Source organism: Antedon bifida, chromosome 6 (genome assembly GCF_963402885.1).
Source record: "Antedon bifida chromosome 6, ecAntBifi1.1, whole genome shotgun sequence".
Classification (NCBI taxonomy): Eukaryota; Metazoa; Echinodermata; class Crinoidea; order Comatulida; family Antedonidae; genus Antedon; species Antedon bifida.
The window spans coordinates 24,446,076-24,469,050 of NC_136231.1; the positions used below are offsets into that span (position 1 = coordinate 24,446,076).

The window sequence follows — 22,975 nt, forward strand, 5'->3', positions numbered from 1 at the left end:
TTTAAGTAAATACAGATTCAGACTGTTTTTAATAGCACCCTCTATAATAGTTATTTTCCCGCTAACTTTTGTAATGCCCTTGTTGGGCTATGCTTTCACAAGTTCTCTCGATGTTTGGAACCTTTGTTATTTTAAACTCGAAATGCAGTTACAGAGTAATAAATGAAATAATGTATATGTTCATTTTGACAATTGACAAATTAGAAATGAACCTACCACTGTACAACCATTATTCATATTCTGTTGATCCCTGTGAGCATGTGCACAGAAGTCCATACATGTAGTAACGCCACCAAATGGTCGACTTGTACCATAACCTATCCTGCATTCATTTCCTTCTTTTTCAAAATGAACCTGAAACAAATACATACATAGTTCAACAATATTTTCCAGTAGTTTATCATTTGTTTGTTTGTTTTATCTCAAACATTATACATAAAAACAGTCAAATAAAACAACATCAGAGAAAAAACAAAGGAAAAACATTTGATTGATGATGAATTCAGGACAACCCAATTGTACCTGCCCTAGTGTACAATACACTAGTATTTGGTATTTTAAAATTTATATAAAATATTGTAATACTAATAAATTGAAATGTAGTAAAACAAAACATAAACCTACAAAACACAGCTATGTTCAGTATAAAACAATTGATATTTTAAGCCGATTTTCCACTAGGCAAATTTGTTCACGCAATTTGAAAACATCAGTGGAAAATCAGCTTTTAAGTTTTGCTACCTTACCTGATGTTCATAAGATGCTGGAGCCATCTGCTTGTACATGGGGCTTAAATACGTTGCTAGATTTTGAAGCTCAGTCTCAACAATTTCCTCCTAAAATTCAAAATAGAAACAATATTTCTTTTTACGAAACACAATTAATGCAAGGAACATCCAAGTCATTATTGTGATGCTTATGGTATCTTAGGTGAATCTTACTGAAGCCAATTTCACAGTTTTCAAATGTTAAATGTATTTATTCTGGTCCGCAAGCTTAACTGGAAACTGAGGAAATTCGGATTAGGCCCTCTACGAACCCACGGCAGCCAGCAGTGAAGGGCCTACCAGATCAGCACACCGAGAGACAATCCCCATCTTTTTTCAAATAGTGTACCAAGTTCTTCACTATATGTACACGGGAACAAAGCCTTTACATCCCATGCGAAGGACGAGGCAATGAGAGTAAAGCATCTTGCCTAAGGAACAATATTCTATTGTATTTAAATACATGTGAACTAACCTCTTGTGAGCCATCCAGTTTAAACTTTCTTGGGGTTTTACTTCTAGCAAACTTGCACCCATTGTAGTACATTAGCCAGGAACAACCAAAAGAAAATGAAGCGCCAGAAGTCTCGTCTTCCGTTCCTTGACATGCACAAGTTTTTCTGAAAATTAAAACAAATTTGTTTAAATATAATTCCAATTCTTAGATAGTAATGCATAGTATTTTGTACAATATTAACATTAGTTTAGGAAATTGTTTTGTGTTAAAAAAAATCCCGGCACCATAGACAGGATGAGTGTTCAATTCATTTTAGTGTTATGTAGTTAAGCATTACCATAGTAAGTAATTTTTATATATGTCATTTTAATATGTGAAGCGCCTTTGAACATGTGTATTTTGAATTGTCACCCCTTCTTGTATTTGCATCCAATCAGACAAAACAAGTTTTCAAATGTTTGAATACAGATAAACAACTATTTTTTTTCTGGTAAAAATTCTGGTAGAAAGAGCATTTAGAATCAAGAATTTTAATTTATTAAAATGCTGTACTAACTCTTCATTTGTTCCGCAACGTCTGACTGTCGGTGATCCATGCTTTGGAAGAATTGTTGATAACATTGTATACAAATTATCTGATACATTTTCTTGTACACCTTCCCATAATATAATCCCAATAATAATGAAAGCCGTTTCACATGAGTGCCCAAAACGATGGCGAACCAACACCAGCATTTTCTCACTTTTACCTGATCGTCGGATTATCTAGAAATTAAATGTAAATCTATTATTGTTTGTCCTCAGATGAGGGAGGATTAGACCCTATACAGACCAACGGCAGTCACAGTGTACACCATGTGCATTGTATGTAGACAGGACCAACAGCTTTACATCCAATTAGGACAAGGCAGTAATGACTCTTGTCTAAAGGATACAAGCTATATGGCACTGCAAACCAGGTCTCGAACCCATGCCCGTCTGACATGTAAGTTTGATTTTCTATATTATGCCATAACCAATGTAAGGACTAATGTAGCAGAATAATTCAATCAGGGAAGAGTAAAACTTAATCTTCTCTGATTAAACCATGTTGTCTGTTCTAATGCAAAATAATTTGCATATTCACTGTCATTTTGTAAAGTAAGCTCATGTATCTTTTATTCATGAACACAATGCTGCCCTCTCATGTCGTAAATTACATGGAATGCTTTAACCTTCAACAGATAAAAACACAATTTGAGGTTTGACTAATTTAGAATAGAAGATGATCCCTTGAGGATTTTGAGGTAAACCAATAGTAAATAGGTCAATCTATTAAGGGATGCACTCAAAATACTGCACATTTTGAATAAACATAGTGAATCAAACAATATTCTCTCTACATTAGTTGTGTTAAAGAAACTTTAAAACTAAGATAATACTAGTCCATTACTTACAAGAATCATTTTGTGGAAACTTACCCATTTTGCAATTGGACAACCTAACTCCGTCTTCCCTTCCTTACCAGAATAAACCAACTTTTCAATACGCACAGCTGCACCAGACTCTCCATATCTGATGAAATAGATGACAGTTTAATATTCATATTCAATATTATTTGAATTCCAATGTATTTATTAAAGTTATCAAACATTTATATAATTTGTTGTTTAATATGTTTCTGTGTTTCTACTGCAAATAAATAACTGGATAAAAAGCGTGAACCTTCCATTTTATTGGCAGCAAAATTGATTTTTTAGAATTCCATTTACTGTCTTGACTGAAAGATCATGAAGAGTTGTGAGATTCAATTCACACAATGATAAACCAGTGTTTGGGTAGGTGAATGTGTTCTGTTTTTTACAGTACACGAAAGTAAACCATTGTCCAGTAATCTTACCTTTCTTCCATCATTTTTCGTATTGCTTTTATTGATGGTCCAGCTCCAAGGTGTGTGTAATATGGGGCATCGTCTTTCTCAACCTCACCTGTAGGTAAAGTGTAACATTTGTATGATATGGTATACCATCAGGGAGAACGAACCTAGGAATGACATTTGTTAACCCAACTTGGACTCAATTCATGCATCACATAGAGTTTTCTCTTTGCTCTGGGTGAAAGTTCTCCTAACTGTGAATAACGTTAGACTACTTTAAGTATCACAATTTGTTCTCATGTATTTAGTTACTACTGGCTGTATTAGCCATAATAGTGTGTAAAATGGCCATCCACCATTACTGTTGTAATCAATAAGTAATTAACACAATATTCCATACATACCACAATTACAATCTGGAGGTAAGACTTTTGCATCCTCCTCCAATCGTTTTGTCATCTCCCAATGTTCATATTCTTGCTCCACAGTATCCGCTATACTTTTTCTTTTCTTTTTCTTCTCCTCTTCAATTTCCTCGGCAGTTTTTCCTTCCGATTTGTCTTCCTTAGTTTCTCCTTCCGTCGTCGTTTTCTCCGGAGGCGGCGGCGACCGTGGGGGCGTATTGCATGGGTTCACAATGGTCACCATTTTACTTGGTCTTGTATTGAGTACTGGTGGTCCAAGAGGTGTAAGTAAAGGTTTTGGTGGATCCAGCGTGTGTGCACTCTCAAGTTTCTTTGTCGGTCGTGGTTGCCTTAAACTATTTTTTAAAGCAATTTCTGCAGAAACGTGGTCTTTCGTTTTTTGTGGTTTTGCTATTGCTTTAGATTCATTTGAACTGGATTGTCCGTATGATTGCAAACTGTTTTCCTGCAGTGTTGAGCTGTTCAATTTAGGTGTTTCTGACCGTGATTTACTTTTAGAAATTTTAGTTTTCGTCTGTTCAAGTTTTTCCACACTGCTAATTACTGTTGGTGTGTCCATAAAACCCATGTTGTTATTTGCTACAAATGGAGAAGCACTGCCCTTAGAAGAGGTCTGTAAAGACTGTTCAATAGGGACATTATTTGCATGCTGCTTTCCTGATTGTTCAGGGGTTGCAATTCTCATTGTCTGTTCAACTGCAGTTTTCTGTGCCTTTTTAGAATCTTTAGGATTCATTTCTTTTGATAACATTTCCATCGACATTATTGGGTTCATACCTCCATTTGCGAATCTTTCATGAAACCGATTAATAAAATTTGGTGGAAATTTATTTTTTGGATGACTAGGCAATTGATGCCTTTGTTCAGTATTCATGTTTGGGGCACAATTCTGTGGAAGTATTTGATTGGAATTCGTATGGGGACTATGCATTCTGTAATTAGGGTCCATATGTGGCTGTTGGTATGGGTGAGGTCTATGGAGTTTCTGTTGGTACCTACTGGCTTGTGATGCATCCATGACAACAGATGCTTGTTGGCCATTGGCCTGCCTGTGGTAGTTAGCATTTGCTAGTGTATTGTCTTTGCCCACATTCTGAGCATGTTGTTGTTGAACAGCATTTGGATCAAACATATTCCATTGGTTGCCTTTTGCAGCAATATTATGTGGGTCAATTTGGGGGTGCATCTGCGGCTGACTATGACTACTACCAGAGTCTGGACTTCCAACACTGGCTGTCTCACGTATGCCAGAATGTAACGACAAAAGTGATTGCGCAACGTCCATTGTCTTTGTTGGGGGCAGATTACTTGAAGTCTCTTTTTGGGGCACTGCTTCTAGCAATGCCTGTTGAGGCAAATAGCGCATATCAGTTTGTGGATTTGGCGTGGTACGTTCATTTGAATTTTGCATGAGTGCCACCTGGTTATGTAATTGATGGCCAGCCACCTGTGTACTTTGGTTAAAGGCTGGACTACCTGTAGTCCTAAAATCATTTCTTGCAGCAAATTCCTGCTGAAATAAATGTTGGTAACTTCCTTTCATGTGAGGGTGGCCTTTAGCAGCCGCAAGATGTTGCACTCTAGCCTTTTCATCTTGAATGTTTTGGTAATGGTCCCAGTAATGTGGACTATGACCGTTGAGAAGCACACCAGGCTGCTGTTGAGATGCCTGTGGCGGAACTTGTGGATTCATTGTTGGTGATGTTGTAGTTGTCGTTGTAGATGTTGCTGCTTCTGTTGATGTCTGGTTCTTGGCATTCTGAAATTACAATAAAATAGTTGATTATTTGTATAAGTACGTTATTATAAATTGTAATAAAATGTACAACTGGTAAAAAATGTTCAATAAATATGTACTGTACGTAATAATTTTAATTAATAACATGTATCTATGTAAGGATAACCTAATAAAAATTATGAAATTATGGCAAGTCAATCTGATGGTGTACAATACGGGTACAGTAGAATCCCTTCTTTAAGATACCCTATTAATGGGACACTTTCCTGGGAAATGAACACGTAACAGTATAACACAAACTCTATTCAGGGTTTTTTTTTATTCCGGAGGTGTGCCCTTAATAGGGGTTCTAGCGTAATACAGGTGTACTTAGTTCAAATGATGACAAAAATGGAGATAAATTATGATCATTATTTATATAATTATCTAACATTAGCAAATGATATGTCATGCAGCTGTTTATTTGTCTTTTATTACTTGTTTATAAGACAAGTTCTTTTAATGTTTTTTCCGATCCCCGAAACAGTTCCTATTTACTGTAGTGTTACCATTAACCTATTGTAAATGTATGCTTTTTTTTTTCTTTTTTCTTGGACTGTTTCAAATAAATGTTAATGAAATTTAACAATAAACACATAACCAGAAAAGCCAATTAAATATAAATTGTCACTATACAGTAAATTGTACCATCTATCTACAGTAGTCAATACCAGTGTCTGATACAGGATGTTGGAGTTTCCCTTTTCTATGCTGTTAGTATCAGTGAGTACAGTTGTTATAAAGTTCAATTATTTTAAGACTAATCAAATGTAATCACTGTATAACATGACTTGTCTGAAACGCATGTCTTAAACATGGCTAGCCAACATGAACTTAAGATCCTTATCAGATATTTCCCATCAGTTAATCCTGCTAATGGCAAGCTGAAAAACTTGTAGCTGTCCGATTGTGTTATCTTAGCAGAATATCTATTATAAAATGTTTATCATTTAAAATCTGTATTCCATCAGGAGACTAGAGGTTACTAGCATAAACAGTAGGAAATGGCAGATTGCTGAATATACAGGAACAGAATGAACAATACAACTCATTGTATTCAGATATTTATCAATCCAGATGTAAAAATAAAGCAAAACGTGCAACTATTTCATCAGGAGAATTATACTGCTGCGAAGTAAAAGTATGAAATACAGTAAAGATGCATTCGAAATACAAACTACATACACTTTCCAATGAAATGAACAAGGGGAAATATATTTTGTAAAGGTCAGTCTACACTATCCAAACTAGTTTGATAAGAAAAATGTGATGTGCCCAAATATGGTAGTAATATGACATCATCGTGTCCATATATGGAATAGTGATTGACGTTTTAACACAACAGTACGGCCAACCCCTATTAAGGGAACACCTCTATTAAGGGAAACTCTGTTGGGTCCTGATGACGCACTGACATTTTTTTTTATAACAAATTCATTAAAAAAAATATGAATAGTGACAAATTCAGGCTTTTGAAACCCCTGTAGCTAGATGACCTAGTCATGGCTGTTGCATCGCATCACTTACTACTACTATTACAAAGAACAGATGCAAACAGGTAAGCAAGCCTAGGTAAGATTCAACTGATAATGAATGCCAGGTAACCCAGTAATAATTCAAGTACGCGAGTACTAAGGAATATTAAACATAGCTACCACACATATGACAAGGTTAATACTACACGTCAAATATTACAAAATTAGTCTCCCGGAATAAAATCGTGTAAAAATCCCACCCTATAGAAAATGGGTCAAATTTCAAAAACTGAAAATAGCACTTGGTTTATTCCCTTTATAAAACTGCACGTACAGTATGCGATTAAACATTGTTCATGTTTAGATCTAGAGAAATTGTCATAGTTACAAATAAACATGAGATGAAAAAGAACAAGGAATTCATTGTATACAGTAGTTTACATTCTGTAGCTGTACTGCTACAGTATTCCCTTGAAATAAAGTTGAATAAATAAGGTGGTTAAAACTGTTTAGTTACTTTTTCCAGTTTTGCTACATAGTAACTATAACCATGGAGAAATAATATTTCTCCATGCTATAACAATAAAAAGATTATTTCATTTATAATACATGGTTATCGGATTATTGTGAGAAAACCCAGGAAAATATTATTATATTGAAACTAATAAATTCTTGGCCCCACCTGAGAAGCTGATGTTGGTTGTAAAATAGTCTAGTCATTCTACAATAATATTTGCTGGTACAGTAGTATTGCTAAAGTGACTTGGGTCTGAACAAATGACAAGGTCTAAAGAAGCAAATTTAATGTGTTCTTGAAGTTGGTACCAAAAAACGAGTAAAGTAAGTAAATTACTGTTTTGTCTATCTAGAATAAAAAAAAATCAAACGTATTTATTAAAGATGTAAAAAAGACGTATGATGTCAGAACGAAGAAAATGAGTACACAATACAGATATCACGTTTTAATTTAAGTTTGTCGCAATCTACAATGCCAATCTAAAAATAACCCATTACAATATGCGAGAATCCAAATAAAATATAGCGAGTTCACCTTATCACAATTGAAATGAGGTCAACGACTACCTCTGACCGATCGACCAATAAGACAATAGAACACCAACACAAAAGCGTTAACACAATCCCCTACATAATAATGGACAATTCCAGAGAAAGGACTTCCCTTTTGAATATTAATAAGGGATTCCCCAAACATAACAACATGGCGTAAATCCAACGAAAACGTTACTATTCTAAAAAGACGCTAAACATTGGCTGCATAATTTGGAAATTTTTTAAAATAATATTTCATGTAATATAAACAATAACAATATAATGTTTTATTTCGTTCACTCAGTGCAGTTTTTTTTGCTTGTCAATTTGTTGTTAAATTCTAGAATAAACAATTCTAGAAGATTAAAATATCAGAATTTGTTTTTAAAATATACTATAATTCTTTTTTTTTTAATAAACTATTTAATTTTTGTTTTGCAGGTTGTTTTTTCAAACTACTGTACATTCTTAGCATTACAATAAATAAGAAAAATTTAACTGAAAAATATTAATACATAATTTAAATTACTTTTAATTTTAAATTATACATTCACCTAAGATAGTTGTACAGAACAATCACATATCTAAAATAAAATTACTATGGCAAATTAATTACACATGTAATAAGTAAAGGTAATTTGTAAAAGTCACAGACCAATAGAAATTGTAAAAACATAATTGAATTAATTGGTTAATAACCTTTGATAAACATAACAAGCTGCATATTACTAATAAACGAGCCTTTAGCTATCTTCAATCCTGTACCGAAAATTCAGACGCACAGTACACACGAGGTTCGTTAAATCGCAGACTGGTACGCACACGGAAATCAACAAGGAGGGGAAACAGTAGAAAAATGACTCATGCCAACATTTCGTTATTCTAACGAGATCTTCCTGGTGTTATAGCAGCCTACATGTTTTAACGCACGCTTTGTGTTGACAGGGCATCCCACTCGCCTTCAATATAACCACACATTCCGCGTTGATTTACTACATTTAACAGATAATTTTTTTTCTTATTTTGTGGGTATCCGCCTTAATCATAATTAATGCATAGTTTATTAATATACAAGTGCCACAAATTAAAATTAAGTTGGTACTGTAGATTTAACACAAATTTAAAAATATGTATTTCTATTTATATGGAGTTTTAATACGAATTTTGTTGTGTTTCAAAATGCAAATTTGTTAATATCAAAGCGTATAGATAAAGTCTACAGCATTACAAAAATCGTGGGGCATGGATAACTAAAGTATTACAAAAATCATGGGGCATTATTCCCCTACTGCATAATAAGGTATGTTTTCAGCTCCATGAAAGACTACAGTAAAGTGCATTGTTCCTTGGTGAACAACACACAAAAGCTATTCATGACATCACCAATGGAGGTCCGTTAAATAAATTACAGCTTATTGTTGCCTATAGTTATTCAGTAGGAGTTTGTGAATGCAAATTCATAAACATGCTAGTGTAGACAAGAAATGGTATTTAATAATAATTTCCTTATAATACAGGTCTTGCGGTACATGTTAGAAGTTCTTCTTCTTCTTCTTCAGTTACATATTGAAATTTCAACTATTAGTAATTATAAAGTTACTACTTAATACTATTCTTTTTGATATTTCTGTCTGATATTTTTTGTTTTCAATAAAGAATCCTGCTACTCTGTGTGCACTTGACCAAGTTTTAACTGCCACAGATATAACAATGAATAATTTATGGTCCTTGCTAACTAGAACAGCAATAAAAATTAGGTCAAATAAAAAATCAATGTAAGGTCAAAAGTTGGATTCACTCCTCCATCTAGCTTTTCAGTAGCAATCAAAAGTGTACTATAATAAGTACAATGTATTTTTTATTGAATGCATGATAAACACTCCATTGTAAAAATAATTATAGGATTTTTTGTAGTGAAAAAAAACCTTGGGCAATATTTCATAGTAAAGTAAATACTGTACATTAACAAAAATAACCACAATACATAATCTGCAGACATTACTTTAAATATAAAAAAAATTCACATTTTTTCTTTTAAAACTATTTAAAACTTTTTTAGTTTGTCGAAACAATAGCTCATTCATATATTGCCCCTCATCCAAAAAAGTAAAATCTGAGTCTATCCATTAAAAAAATTTGGTGCTAAAGATTATTTAAAGAATCTATACAGATTAAAAAAAAAATACTGAAACCTAAATTAGTTCAGACTGGGAAAATGTTATGAAATTACCAAAATAAAAAATAAATAATTCTTAATGATTTAAAACTAAAATCATAAGTTCTACAGTAGAAAGCAATTCTCATTTTCTAACCAATTTTGATAATAATTTAGTTTCATATTTTTCCAAAGGTCAAATTACAATGTGACCTCAAGAGAAGCTGGACAGTTCTCACCTGCATGTAAGATTCCTAATTACACTTAAAAACACATTACTTCAAACACCCTGTGTTTAGATAGCTTTCTCAAATTGCCAGCCTGTACCAAGGCCTGTTGGTGCACTACTGTGGCCAGTTATTAGGTAGGTAGACCAGGTCTGTACTGTTATATCTTATTTAAATTGGCTTCAAGCTGTGAATGCATCAAATAAAAAGTCACTAAAGGTAAATTTACAGGATATTGAATCCATAAAGTACATACAGGAAGAAGCATAATGTACTACTGTACATTAAAGTACAATACACCAAGGTCACAAACAAAATTTTACATTTAACTGTAAAAAACGAATAAATAAAGAATACACAACTACAAATATTGTTCACACCAACTTCCTTGTCTGGTTTGTCCTTGGCTATAATACAGAATTGTAAACAAAATGACCATTTTTCTTACTAATACCAAATATCTTTAACTACGTCACCTTGCATAATTGTATTTGTTGTAAAATAAAACAATACCTACTGTAAATACATTGAAGAAGTATACTGCCTAGAAATTGTTAAGCGCCTTTTAATTATAAAATTCAAAACGACTGAGTGTTTATAGAAATTTCAAGTGACAGGAAATTCTCTGAAAACCACAACAAAGCACTCTGCTTTGGTTGGCCGCATTACAAACAATTTACTATTCATGATAATCAATAGAGTATGAGTATGATCTAGAGTAGTGAAAGCAATGGTACGGTGCATTTCATCTGATGAATATCTAACGGACCGTGATAAAAATACAAGGGAGTGGTCTCACACGGTATTTTAATCATTTTTATGTGCTAGAAACAAGGAAAACAATATGATTACAATCATGATTTAGACAAAACCAAATCATGATTATTGCTGTGCAGTTAACTGCACAAATACAGGTTGACCTCATTCCTATAGAGTTTTACCATTGAAGTGCATTGTGGGTTATTTGAAGTGCAGTCAGCTTAGACTCACTTAGATTTACTGTATACTATATGTTTATTAATGTTTACCAGTAGTCCAACATAACCAAACAATCTACTTTACGTATGGTACTATCTTATTTGTTTTACAAAATAGGTTTCTGAATTATCAATAAAATACTAATACTAATTGTCTACGATAAAAATTATCTATTATCTCCCAACTGCAGCAAATAAGATTCTAGGTTTGCTATTTGCAGTAACTATAGTATCACACAATTAGAATTGGCTTTGAATCAAATTCACATGTGAATGAACACTTTTGTTTACATTCTGTAGATAACAATTCTAGAAAAACCCTGGATAATATTGATCAAAATACTATAGTAAACAATGGAAAGGCTCAATGAATTGTAAAAGAGACTACAACCCCGCTATCAACTTACTTTACACTTTAAGAGAAGAGTGACAGTACAGTTTCGGTTAAGCTTACTTCAAACTATGCAAGGACTCAAAACAAGGGCGTACTCCCAATGTAACATTACCGATCTCCAAAAGAGTTTGGATGACTCGCTGCATGCGATTTGTCAAATTATTTGCGTTGTGTGTACATGTAACATAGTACAGTAGAAGGAACCTGCCTTTAAGAATAAGCTCATGGCAAATAAATATACTAGATGCACTTGATTGATTATTATTAAATTATTTCCCATAGTACAAACATGAAATAATTTTAAATTAAGGTATATATGAATTACACATATAAATCCTACTGTAATACCCACAGTAAAGTAAAAACAATACATTCTTCATTATACAAGATGAAAGAAGCAAACTGCCGCTGCAGCTGAACATAGTCGTTCGCATGAAGCGAGTCATATCCTTGTAACTATTATAGTAAGGAAGTACAAACTAACACACTGGCAGAGGCAGGCGAACCTGTCAACTTGAGTTTGGGTATTGTTACATAATACTATTGTACACCGCATTCATGTCAAGTTCAAACGTACAGTATAGTTTATGCGCGTCATATAATAACTCATTGATCTTAAGCTCTGTCTACACTATCAAACTAATTTGACAAAAAAAATGTGATGTGCCTATGTATGGTAGTGATATGCCCAAATATGGTATGGATGTGACATCATCATGTCCATATATGGGCACATCACATTTTGCTGTCACAAAGTTCTATAGTGTAGACAATTTGACCAAGTGTGATGTGCCTATGTATGGTAGTGATATCCTTAAATATGGTAGTGATATGACATCATCATGTCCATATATGGGCACATAACATTTTTTGTTGCCACATAAAGTTTGATAGTGTAGATAGAGCTTTTGTTAGCTAGTGTGTGCCTTGCTTTTTACCAATGCTAGGTTTACAATTCTGGTTCGTCACAATACACAATTGGTTTTTAAAAAATGAGGCGGCATCTCTGAGCTGCTATGTAGTGACAACCAGGTCAGTAGTAGTTTTTAAGCCCAAAATAATGAGGTACTGTACACACAAACAAAACACAATTGTATTGTTGTGATGGTCATACCAATCTGGCATCACACAGTACTTATATTGTGACCATGTGCTATTAAGACCTGGAAAAATTCCAATTTGTAATAGTACAGAGTTATGATAATGAACTCTCCACAGCAGACCTACATTTTTTGTTTTTTTCTATGTGGTGGTAGGAGTCAGCCAAGTCTAGCCAAGTAGGTAAAACCACACTTGGTGATCCCCAAAGCCTGCAAACTATTAATAATGGATCTGGACAACTGACAGGTTGCTTATTATCAAGGCCTCATTTTTTTCTGATAGCTTTCGCATGTTAAAATAATATCTACATTTTTTAGATGACCACTGAAAGAGTGTCACCTTTTAAAACATCAGGGTAAGGCTATTAGCTCTGTCTACATTATCAAACTAGTTTGACAAAAAAAAGTGTGATGTACCAAAATATGGTAGTGATATGACATCATCATATCCATATACAATATGGGCACGTCACATTTTTCTGTCGCATAAAGTTTGATAGTGTAGACAAGGCTTTAGATAGTAATCTCAATGAACAAGTATGACACTATCGCGTTTATTTTTGCTTAAGTCATACAAAAACGAAATACTATAAAAACATCCTTTATAGTACAGTATGTAATAATGATTACATCCACTTGCTACTGAGTAGGAAACTGTTAAAACACACCATAAAATATACAGTCAGTGGGTAACAGAAGAAAGTACTTTTTTTATGGAACAATAATTTGTATTTGAAGGCTGTCTTCACAGCTCATTCATCAATGATTTAGCCTTTACATTCTGATCTGATGTCATGTACTCCTTACAATAGGTTTATCCCCAACCCTGAACTCCCAAGCAGGTGAATTCTATTTCTTGGTTTTTCTCCCTCGAGTATTACAAGTGTTCATGTTTTTAAGTGATGCAATCCCCTCAATTGCAAAGTACAAACATAAGATGGAGTTTAAAGCTTCCTTTATTGACCAAGAAACAGATGAGTTCCATTAAACCATGTGGAATGTATAGAACAGCTCAGCTAAGACACGAATTCCACATTACTTAATTTAATGCTAAGATGTATGTAGACATGTACCATTGATTGGTATAAAAATCATACAAGGTCTAGTGTGTTAGTACAGTGCAGTATAATATACAGTGTACCACCAGGGGATACCCAACATCTGGTGATTCATTCTTTGTTTCATTAACTAATATATGTCAATAGTGTAAAATTATAATTCTAACATGTTACTGTATAACCTACAGAAAATAAATTAGATGTTATTATCATTACACATACAGGACACCATGTCATGAGTAGGAAACTAATGGTAAATAATATATTGTAAATAAACGATATATTGTGGATATTAAATCTTGTTCTACAGTGTAGTGTCTAGAATAATGCAATTTTGTCCATTCCACAGGATTGGACATTAAACGGTTAACCTTTGTGATCCAATATTCCATGTTAATTCTATAAAAAAACATGTCTTAAAAAGTACAATGTAGTATTCCAAAAATTGATGCATGTCACTTGTATGTAAGCATACTCGAAAGAAGGGCCAATACAGCTATTCAGAAAGAGGAGAGCTTAAAGTCGGTTGAAGAGTTCTCCAGAAAAAAGAGAAGAAAACAAAGCTATGTCTAAATTTACATTACTAATATTAAGAATAAGTTATAATTCTGTCACTGCCACTTATGGTGGTAGTACAGTACACAATCAGCCACTAAATGTCAAACAAGAATGAATTATTTCATTTTCAGTACTCTACTAATTATACATAGTCTTTTGATGACCTACAGTACTTTAGGTAAGTCTGCGTTAATGATTACACGAATGCTGTAAAAATATGGATTCTTTTACCATAAATACGTAATTAATTCGAGTGACTCACCGAGACATAAAGTATTTATCCTAAAATAGATAGCAATCCCTGTACCATAGAAAGAAGAGCAATACCACATGTACATTGGTGCAGACTGAATTCAAAATTCTGACAAAATGTTAGGTTAAAGTGCAGGTCAAATGTCATATTTAATAGGTGAATAAATACAGGTGTAATATTATAAGTACACTAGTCTGGCTCTCTTGGTTGTTTGTACTTTACTGAATACCAAAAGGTCAACTTCTTGTGATAACAACAAAGGAAAGTGATTTGTAGTCCTACTGAATACAAACACAAAACTATAAATAAAAAACTTTTCTAACATAAAAATACAACAAAATAGTAAAACTCTCAAAAAATCAAACCAAGAAATAACCATGTTATGAAGCCTAACAAATAACTTTAAATATAACTAGATACTGTACTATTACTGTAGTAATTTTATAAATTTTACACTTACTGTTTTTTAACTGGTATACAGTTTTATGATTTTTGGAACAAATATAAATTATAATAATTAATATATAAACTTGTTATAATGTTAATAACCAAATTAAAAAATGTTTAATACAACTTTTAGAGCAACATATCGTATAAATAACTAGATAAATGATTAGTAATAATCAATGCTTATTATTAAAATATTATTAAACAGTATTAAATAATTGTGTTTTTAAAAAAAATATAAATTACTGGATGATCTTAAAAATCATAATTGCTAAATATCACTTAAACAATATGATCACTGATAAATTACCAAATTTCTATAAATAGTTAAATCAACATTGCACTGAGACAAATGAATATAGTTAGTAAATATCTGAGAGTAGAACAAAACGTCTGAATGATATAAATTATGCTAATGATGTTGCATACACAGCTTGTCTACTGTAAGTTAATGCTATGCAAGCGTACTCTACCTCACTAGCATCAACGTGCCAAGCCTCAGCTTACAAAGATATAATCAACCACACTGCCTGTTATTGTTATTCATAATAGCCAGTATAATATCAATATTCGTTTTCCTAATAAAGCTGCATAAAAAGGTCTAGAATCAATAAAAATTCTACATAAATTATAGTACTTCGCATTCATAGTTTTAGTGTATTTCACTACAAAACCTATATTATACAAAAATTATCAACATTTCACTATAAAAAACAAGCTTTTTCTGGGCCTACACGAGACAATACTAAGTAATTACACTAAACAAATTATATATTAATGTATACATAATACATTGTTATGCAAACAGTAATTGCATATTTAAACACACATTACCATTACTTTACCATAGTAAAAGAATAAATAAAAAGAATAGATAAATATTGAGAAACCGTACAGTATCTCGATAAATACCAACTGAAAACAAATTCAGAGTAATAACATTCAAATAGCTACGTTCGCTACATGTGAAGGTCGACTATACACGCTACGATACGATATCCGTCTCGTTATTTTATTGGACGCAGCAAGGTCATTTTCATTCTTTATCTTTTGATCCGACTATGGGATTATTCCCTTGATCTTGAAGGATTAATTTTCCATCATGGGTTAAGTGAAGTAACTGGTAATTCCGGGAATGTGCACTTTATCCACTAGGAATAAGCATCAACTTTAATATGAAACTAAAAGCCCAGCAAAAATTATTTTATGTACTGGTACTGTTTGCAAAATTTGCTTCGTCAAAAATAGATATTCCAAAAATCAATACCAAGTATTATTACACTTACAGTAAATAAACAAAAAATTGTTTAGTATTTTTTAAAAATGAATTATGGCTGAGTAAGGTGCAAGTAATATACACAGACAAAACAGTCATTTCTTTAGAATGCTACTATAAAGACATAAACAATAAAATATTAACACCTACCTAAGTATTGTATGGGAAAATATAATAACTGCTTATTACACAATTTCATGTATATCCGGCTAAAAACTGCCTGGTTATGAAAGGCAACAGTGTTTAAGCCCAAAAGCAGGAAGACCGACCTACGACCTTTAAATCATCTTTAGTTTCCTGTAGTAGCCTAATTTCCTTCTTCTTTGTTTCAAAGACAGGCGCTGTGTACTGATTAGGTAGAATGGTTATATTTCAGTCAGGTAGAATTAGAATTACAAAACAGTAACTGTAAATGCAACCCCTACCTAGGTAGTGCTGATCACCTTGTGGTGTCAGCCTGGATACAGGTAGATAGTAATGCCTGATTACATTTCGTGCAAGCCTACAAAGAACTCTCCTCCAGGGTAAACTGTTGTGAAGCATACTGGATACTAGGTATCAAAATACAATACCCTAGGCTAAATATTGCTACATCCAAATTTCTATACAGGAACCCTATTTAAATATGAATTTGTTTGCTTCATAATACTATTGTAGATACAGTAATATAAACAAAATAATGAAAATAAATAATAAATAGAATTTCTCCTTATTCCTTATCATTGAGTATGGGAAAATTAGTCGGTATTATTAACATTGCATTGAATGTTAATAATGAAAAAAAAAACCATTATTCAACATTGAATGGTTCTAATTAGTTGAGACAATGTGATTTCATAAACCAATCAACATCTCAGGTTTCTTTCTGCAACATACTGTACTGTACATTATTATAACAGTATTAACTAAAGCCATATTAATTACAGTAACAAATGTATTTCTTTTGTTTACTGTAGGTAACATCCTGAATAATAAAACAATGTCATTACTAAATTACATTATTCTTCATTGTTCTAAGAAATAAAATACAATATTCTATCTATAAAATATCTACGAAACTGCAAAACAAATGATTCTACATAATGTTTAGTAGGCCTTCTAATAAACGCAAACATTACTATACATTTTCTGATAATCCTACTTTAGTATAAATTAAATTTAAAGCTAGTCTTCAACTTCATTTTCCATGATTTTTGTGCTTCCTACAGCTATACTATTTCTGTGTGGGAACCATCATTTCTGTTAAATTGCCATTTCCTTTTGGATTTGCCAACTCATATTTGCCAGGGTCGTAGTTCAATACCACTCTGCAAGGTTAATACATGATGATATAATAATATTCTATCTAGTAGTATTGTAGTAGTACAGTAGTAAAGACTCATTGTAAAATCGCAAGTGGACAACATCCTGTTAATACTTTACTATAACAGCGCTGTACAGTGAATGGCAAAACTCATGGCTGAGACATACTAGATAAATATTGTACTTTATAGATAAATACAATTTTGATTTGAATCTACTGCACAGTACTTGCACTGTACTAATAGTACCTGCTAGTTTTTATACCATAACCTGATATATAAAGTAGTAGTATTATATGATACCAATCACAGTTAATTATATTAAAATAGTGTATTGTTCATTTTTTGTTCAAACCAGTTGACAGAACAGAGAATTTGGAACTTGGCATACATACAGTATATATCTTTATTTGATGGCGATCTTATTTCATGCTTATTTAACTTTAAATCACTGACACAAGATCTACAACCTAATGAGGTGATTGTACTATTTTACATAAAAATAAAGTACTTCCAAGGCCTCTTTAACAAGCACCAACCCGCATACAGTACAATGCCTATGTGAAAATAACAGTGAGCTACACAATTGTTATGACTGGTATTACTACAACACTACTGTATAACAAATAAAATCTAACATAACAGCATACATGTTTTTCAATTTTGAAATTGTTTCTTTTTACGCATGAGAAAAGTTTAAATAGAATAGAATAACATTCTAAATTTGGGTCAACAACGCAAGTAGTTTTTGTTAAAATAGTATTTTCAACCTACATTGAGATCTCGAATAGTATAATTAAATTGCCTTTTTTTTTAAAGTTTGAGAAGGGTCCTTAGAATCAACACGGATATTTTGTACGAGAAATCAGATAAGCGACAGGATATAAAACAGCTGGTATAAAAATACGAAGAGTTGAAGATGTTTAGTTAGTAGTATGTAGTAGAGTACATGTCTAAAGAAACGTCATACGCAAGATTGGCCTATTGCCAAGACGGCCACGTGCTAATGTTTATACTGGTGTGTACTGTCAGTGAAGTCGAGGCTGGAAATCTTCTTCAAAACGTGTAGTAACAACACGTGCGATAATATCAAATAGAATTGGGTGCCATTTACTTTTGGATGGTACACTGTATTTTTCTATTAAAAATCATATAATAACAATCAATTGAACCAGATGTACAATATTACTGAGAGCAACCTATACAGTAATATATTCAGCTAAGATTGTCAGTGTTTCATTTTCAGTCAACGTATACGTTTAATCAGTGTTAATATCAAAATTCAATTTTGCTTCAGCGAGCCTACATTTTGCCATTCATCACAGTAAATTATTCACAATATTTTATGTTAATGATTGAAGACGGTGCCTCACAGTCGTTGCGTTAAAAATGATCTCCAACGATTTTTTACAGCTAGAATCAATCTAAAGTGGCAATAGTAGGGAATATTTTAAATAGCTACGATGTGAATAAATTGTTGGCTGACGTCCATAAAATGGGAGAAAAAAACCCAATAGAAAAGCGCATTTTTAAAATACATAAGATAACTCAGATATTGTTCGTAAATAAAACATTCGGTTTTGGTTTTAATGTTTGGAAAAGACCTTTCCTAAAATCAACCTGGGTATTCGGAGAAATTCAGATTAGCAGCAGGATATGACAACATGAAAAATGCGAAGTTTATGTTCAAAAATAGAATTGTGTACAACGAAACGTCATATTGAGATATGATTGGACTACTGCCAAGTACAGTAGAAGCACGTGGTTTTGTTTACATTGGTATATTGAAATCGAGGCTGAAATCAAAGCGTATAATAACGACGAACGCTACTTTGTTTAGAATACACTGCATTTGAATAATTTGTTGTGAGTGTGGAATATGATAACTAATTAAATAGCAGTGTTATAAATAATTTTATTTTACTGTACAATAATATAGTACCCTCTTTTCTTGTTTTCAGAGTTCATGGTTACTGAATTCAAATTTACATTTGGGGCTTACAGTACTGTATTTGAAGGCTTCAAAAATCAAACACAGACCTTTACTTTATACTCATACGTATAATAACCCTCCTATACTCAATAGAAACTAGGAACAAGCAATATTTTGTTAGTACAGTGTATCAAAATGAGGCTGTAATCATTAAACAGTGTATTTAAAATAGATTAATTCTGTACTTTACATGCCAGCTTGTGTACTAATCTGACCTGTGGGTTCATAAAGTTTAGCTGGTGTGGCTTACGTGACAAAACTAGTACATTCAATAGCACACATGGCTATTAATTTGCAGTCGGCCAGAGATTAAATAAATAATTTTTAAAAATTGTACATTTTTTCCAAGACCAAGTACTCTGATCATTTCCATCTTTTCTTTTCATTGTTAATAATATTTGTATGTATAATTTGAGTAAAATGTCAAACTACATAGTGTCTGCATTAACATGATAACAAAAAAGGTTTTGTTTTACTTACAGTATGAATTGTCACTGTGAAATGGACAATTTATCTAAACTTAGTGTACTTCTTTAGTATATTTTTATTAAATTGGGTTCTTGTAAAATAAAATTGGAATTTATTGATTAAGGCAGCTGTTAGTGTGTTAAAAATGAATAATTTATTCCTTCACATAGAGGCACATGTCAGCTGAAATAATAAAACACATAAAAAATAAATACAGTAACATCAGACTCCATAGTGCAATTTCTGTATTGTAAATCCTGCCAAAATATTGTTGTAAATTGTTAAACAGTAAGTACAATATGTACTGTACAATACTGAATTTAATTTTAAATAAAGCACATATTACTCCTAGTTGACCTTTGCCCTTTAGTAATAAGATCTGTAAGTTGATACCATATCAAATGGCATCACTGACCTGTGCCTAATATTAATTCAGTTTTTAATGAAATCAACAAAACAGAATTTGGACTACTTTAGCCCAGTGACCAGGTGGGTTGATCCACAAAATTAGGACAAACACAATTAGAAACTGCACACGCAGGAAAAAATAATCTAGAGTTTTAGAGCCAAGAGGAAGTTGATTTGATCAGGATACTGTACAGGAAGCCAAAACAATTGATACACTAATAATGTGATTTAAAATTGCTATTTTTATTATAATATTAGAAACCGCTACTTAGTTAGTTTCCATTCTGAATCGATACAGTTGCTTGGAAATACTCAAAACACTATTCTTCACAGTAATTGGTTGAAATGTATAATTTATGAATAATAGAATTAATACCAAATTAAAATTAATGAGAATATTAAACTAGAATTTCTGCCATGGATAGAAAACAACTTTATTCTTATACTCAACATTTTATTTTTTTTAAATTTTTAAAGTAAAATTTGTTAGAGAAATCTTGCATTTTAAAACCATGATTTCAATAGCAATACCGTTATAAAAAACCTAAATCCCCCACTTATAAACTTGAAAAACTACAGTATGTGTAGATTACTAACGAGAAAAACATTGTATCACCAATGACATTCAAGGTAGGAACCCGCAATTGACACCAATTCAAATGAACTTTACACCTTGCTGGGGTTAAATAGTAATCTAACAGATTGTAAAACAGAACAATAAAAGGTACTTATGATTTTATGATTCAATGCTTTGGTTAACAAAAAGCAATCAATACTTCTCTCTTCCCAGTTAAGTAAATTGAAATAAAATCAGTCAATTTTAGAAATTACTATATTAATGTAGAATCATTAACTATGCTTGAATGTATTAGTAATGAATAATATAAATTATTTTCCTGATCCAGTCAAATATTTTCAAATCCATGAACGCTGAAAGATCTATGTTTCCTTATAAATTGTATTTTAAATTTGATATTTAAAGCATTTCTCATAATATCCAATGATACTGTACATCATTAATCTTAATATTGACAATAACAATATACTGAACCATATTAATAAATTAAAATAATGAAATTAGACAGATTGAATAAAAAGAACTGAACTCACTCTAAATGACAGAAGGTGTGCAACGCCAATGTGTTATGTCCGTATCAACTTAAGAATGGAATTATCCACCCAGCTATGGGGTTTCCTTCTAGAATGGATGCTGTTATCTGACAGAGTTCAATTAAAATCCAAATAACGTAGGCCTAGATGAAAATAACCTACAGCAGTAGTAGCAGACTGCTTTAAAGATGTGCACAATGCAGGGGTTTCAAATAACAGCATGTAGCCATCCAAAAGCTGAACACATCCAGAAATAGTAAATGAACCAAAAAATAAAATGTAATTCAAGTCAAGCGTCTGCCTGTGCAGAAATTATTTCTTGGGGAGCAGTCACTACTACTAGTATAATAATCTTCTTACTCACTGCTGGCGGCTATGGATATATTCCACAAAGGTTCCAGGGTCACTGGTTATTAATATTCATGAGCTTTGGCTCAAGGAAGTCAGAGCTGATTGGACAGAGCCGACAATCGGTATTGTTGAAGATGAATAGATATTAGTGAATAGACATTGTTGTTGTTAATAAGGTTGACTAACAGAGGGCTGTGTGAGACAGACTTGACAATGGTTTACATTTTAAATTTAGATGTAAATCAGGTGCAACCATCCACTGCATACAAATACAATTTTAATTTAAAACATGAATTCTACATTCTATTGTAAAAACCTTCCAATAAAATATGAATTACAATCTAGATTCAAAATTGATACCAATAAAATAATAATTTGTAAATTAATAATTAATTTTTAAAAATAATTTATTGAAGAACATTACTTTGGTTTATATGAGCAAAGTGATTTTGTAGCGTTCTGTTGCCTTGTTTGTAGTATTATTATCATCGAAAGTTCATCATATTTATTAATGGTACATTGTAAAAAGATACCTGGAATGTAAAATTCATTTTACATTGTTTTTTTCCCGTTGCTCCAAGTTTCAGTTTTCGAAGATGGATGTCATCATGCTGAAGGTGTGTCCAACATCAAACTTTTAAATAGTTTAAACTGTATGCGTAGCCATCTGTCTATGTCAGACCTCTACAAAATTCCACTTTAATGTTGAAAATACAATAAAAAGCATGCAAAAAAAATGTGCACAAGACATTACAACCTTACCTCAAGTAAACGTTCCTTTTTCTCTCTGTCCTTTCTCTCAAGCTCTTCCAGCGCATGAGGGGCAATTAGTGGCGCCAACTGTAGATAAACAAACACATGAATAAATTAGTGACTATTACGGAAGTCTATTATATTATTACAGTGTAAACTAATTTGTTGACAAGTAAGTAAGTACAAAGTACAGTATTCAGTGCAATCAGAATTGAGCAAAACATCTGACCAATTAACTTCCCTGACACAAAGCTTATAGGCAGATCCAAGCCTCCCCTCTCTAAATCAAAGAATTACAATGAAAAAGATAGGAAATTACATTAAATTCAGTCACTTCATT

At 32.3% G+C, this 22,975-nt stretch overlaps 2 protein-coding genes across 2 annotated transcripts in view; both read right to left on the minus strand.

Moving 5' to 3' along the window:
* Positions 1 to 17,929, minus strand: part of LOC144844216 (leucine-rich melanocyte differentiation-associated protein-like) — a 39,275-nt gene extending 21,346 nt beyond the window's left edge. Inside the window, exon 1 of the mRNA XM_078700995.1 lies at positions 17,920 to 17,929. The gene's annotated coding sequence lies outside the window, so the exon portion shown is untranslated. The remainder of the gene's footprint in view (positions 1 to 17,919) is intronic.
* LOC144844199 (uncharacterized) overlaps positions 1 to 22,975 on the minus strand; it is a 52,018-nt gene that overhangs the window by 5,093 nt on the left and 23,950 nt on the right. The window contains exons 3-10 of the mRNA XM_078700963.1: positions 22,645 to 22,722; positions 3,484 to 5,263; positions 3,104 to 3,191; positions 2,685 to 2,778; positions 1,781 to 1,989; positions 1,243 to 1,387; positions 747 to 836; positions 217 to 354 (exon numbers count right to left, since the gene is read on the minus strand). Coding sequence (XP_078557089.1) covers positions 217 to 354; positions 747 to 836; positions 1,243 to 1,387; positions 1,781 to 1,989; positions 2,685 to 2,778; positions 3,104 to 3,191; positions 3,484 to 5,263; positions 22,645 to 22,722 — 2,622 coding nt within the window. The remainder of the gene's footprint in view (positions 1 to 216; positions 355 to 746; positions 837 to 1,242; positions 1,388 to 1,780; positions 1,990 to 2,684; positions 2,779 to 3,103; positions 3,192 to 3,483; positions 5,264 to 22,644; positions 22,723 to 22,975) is intronic.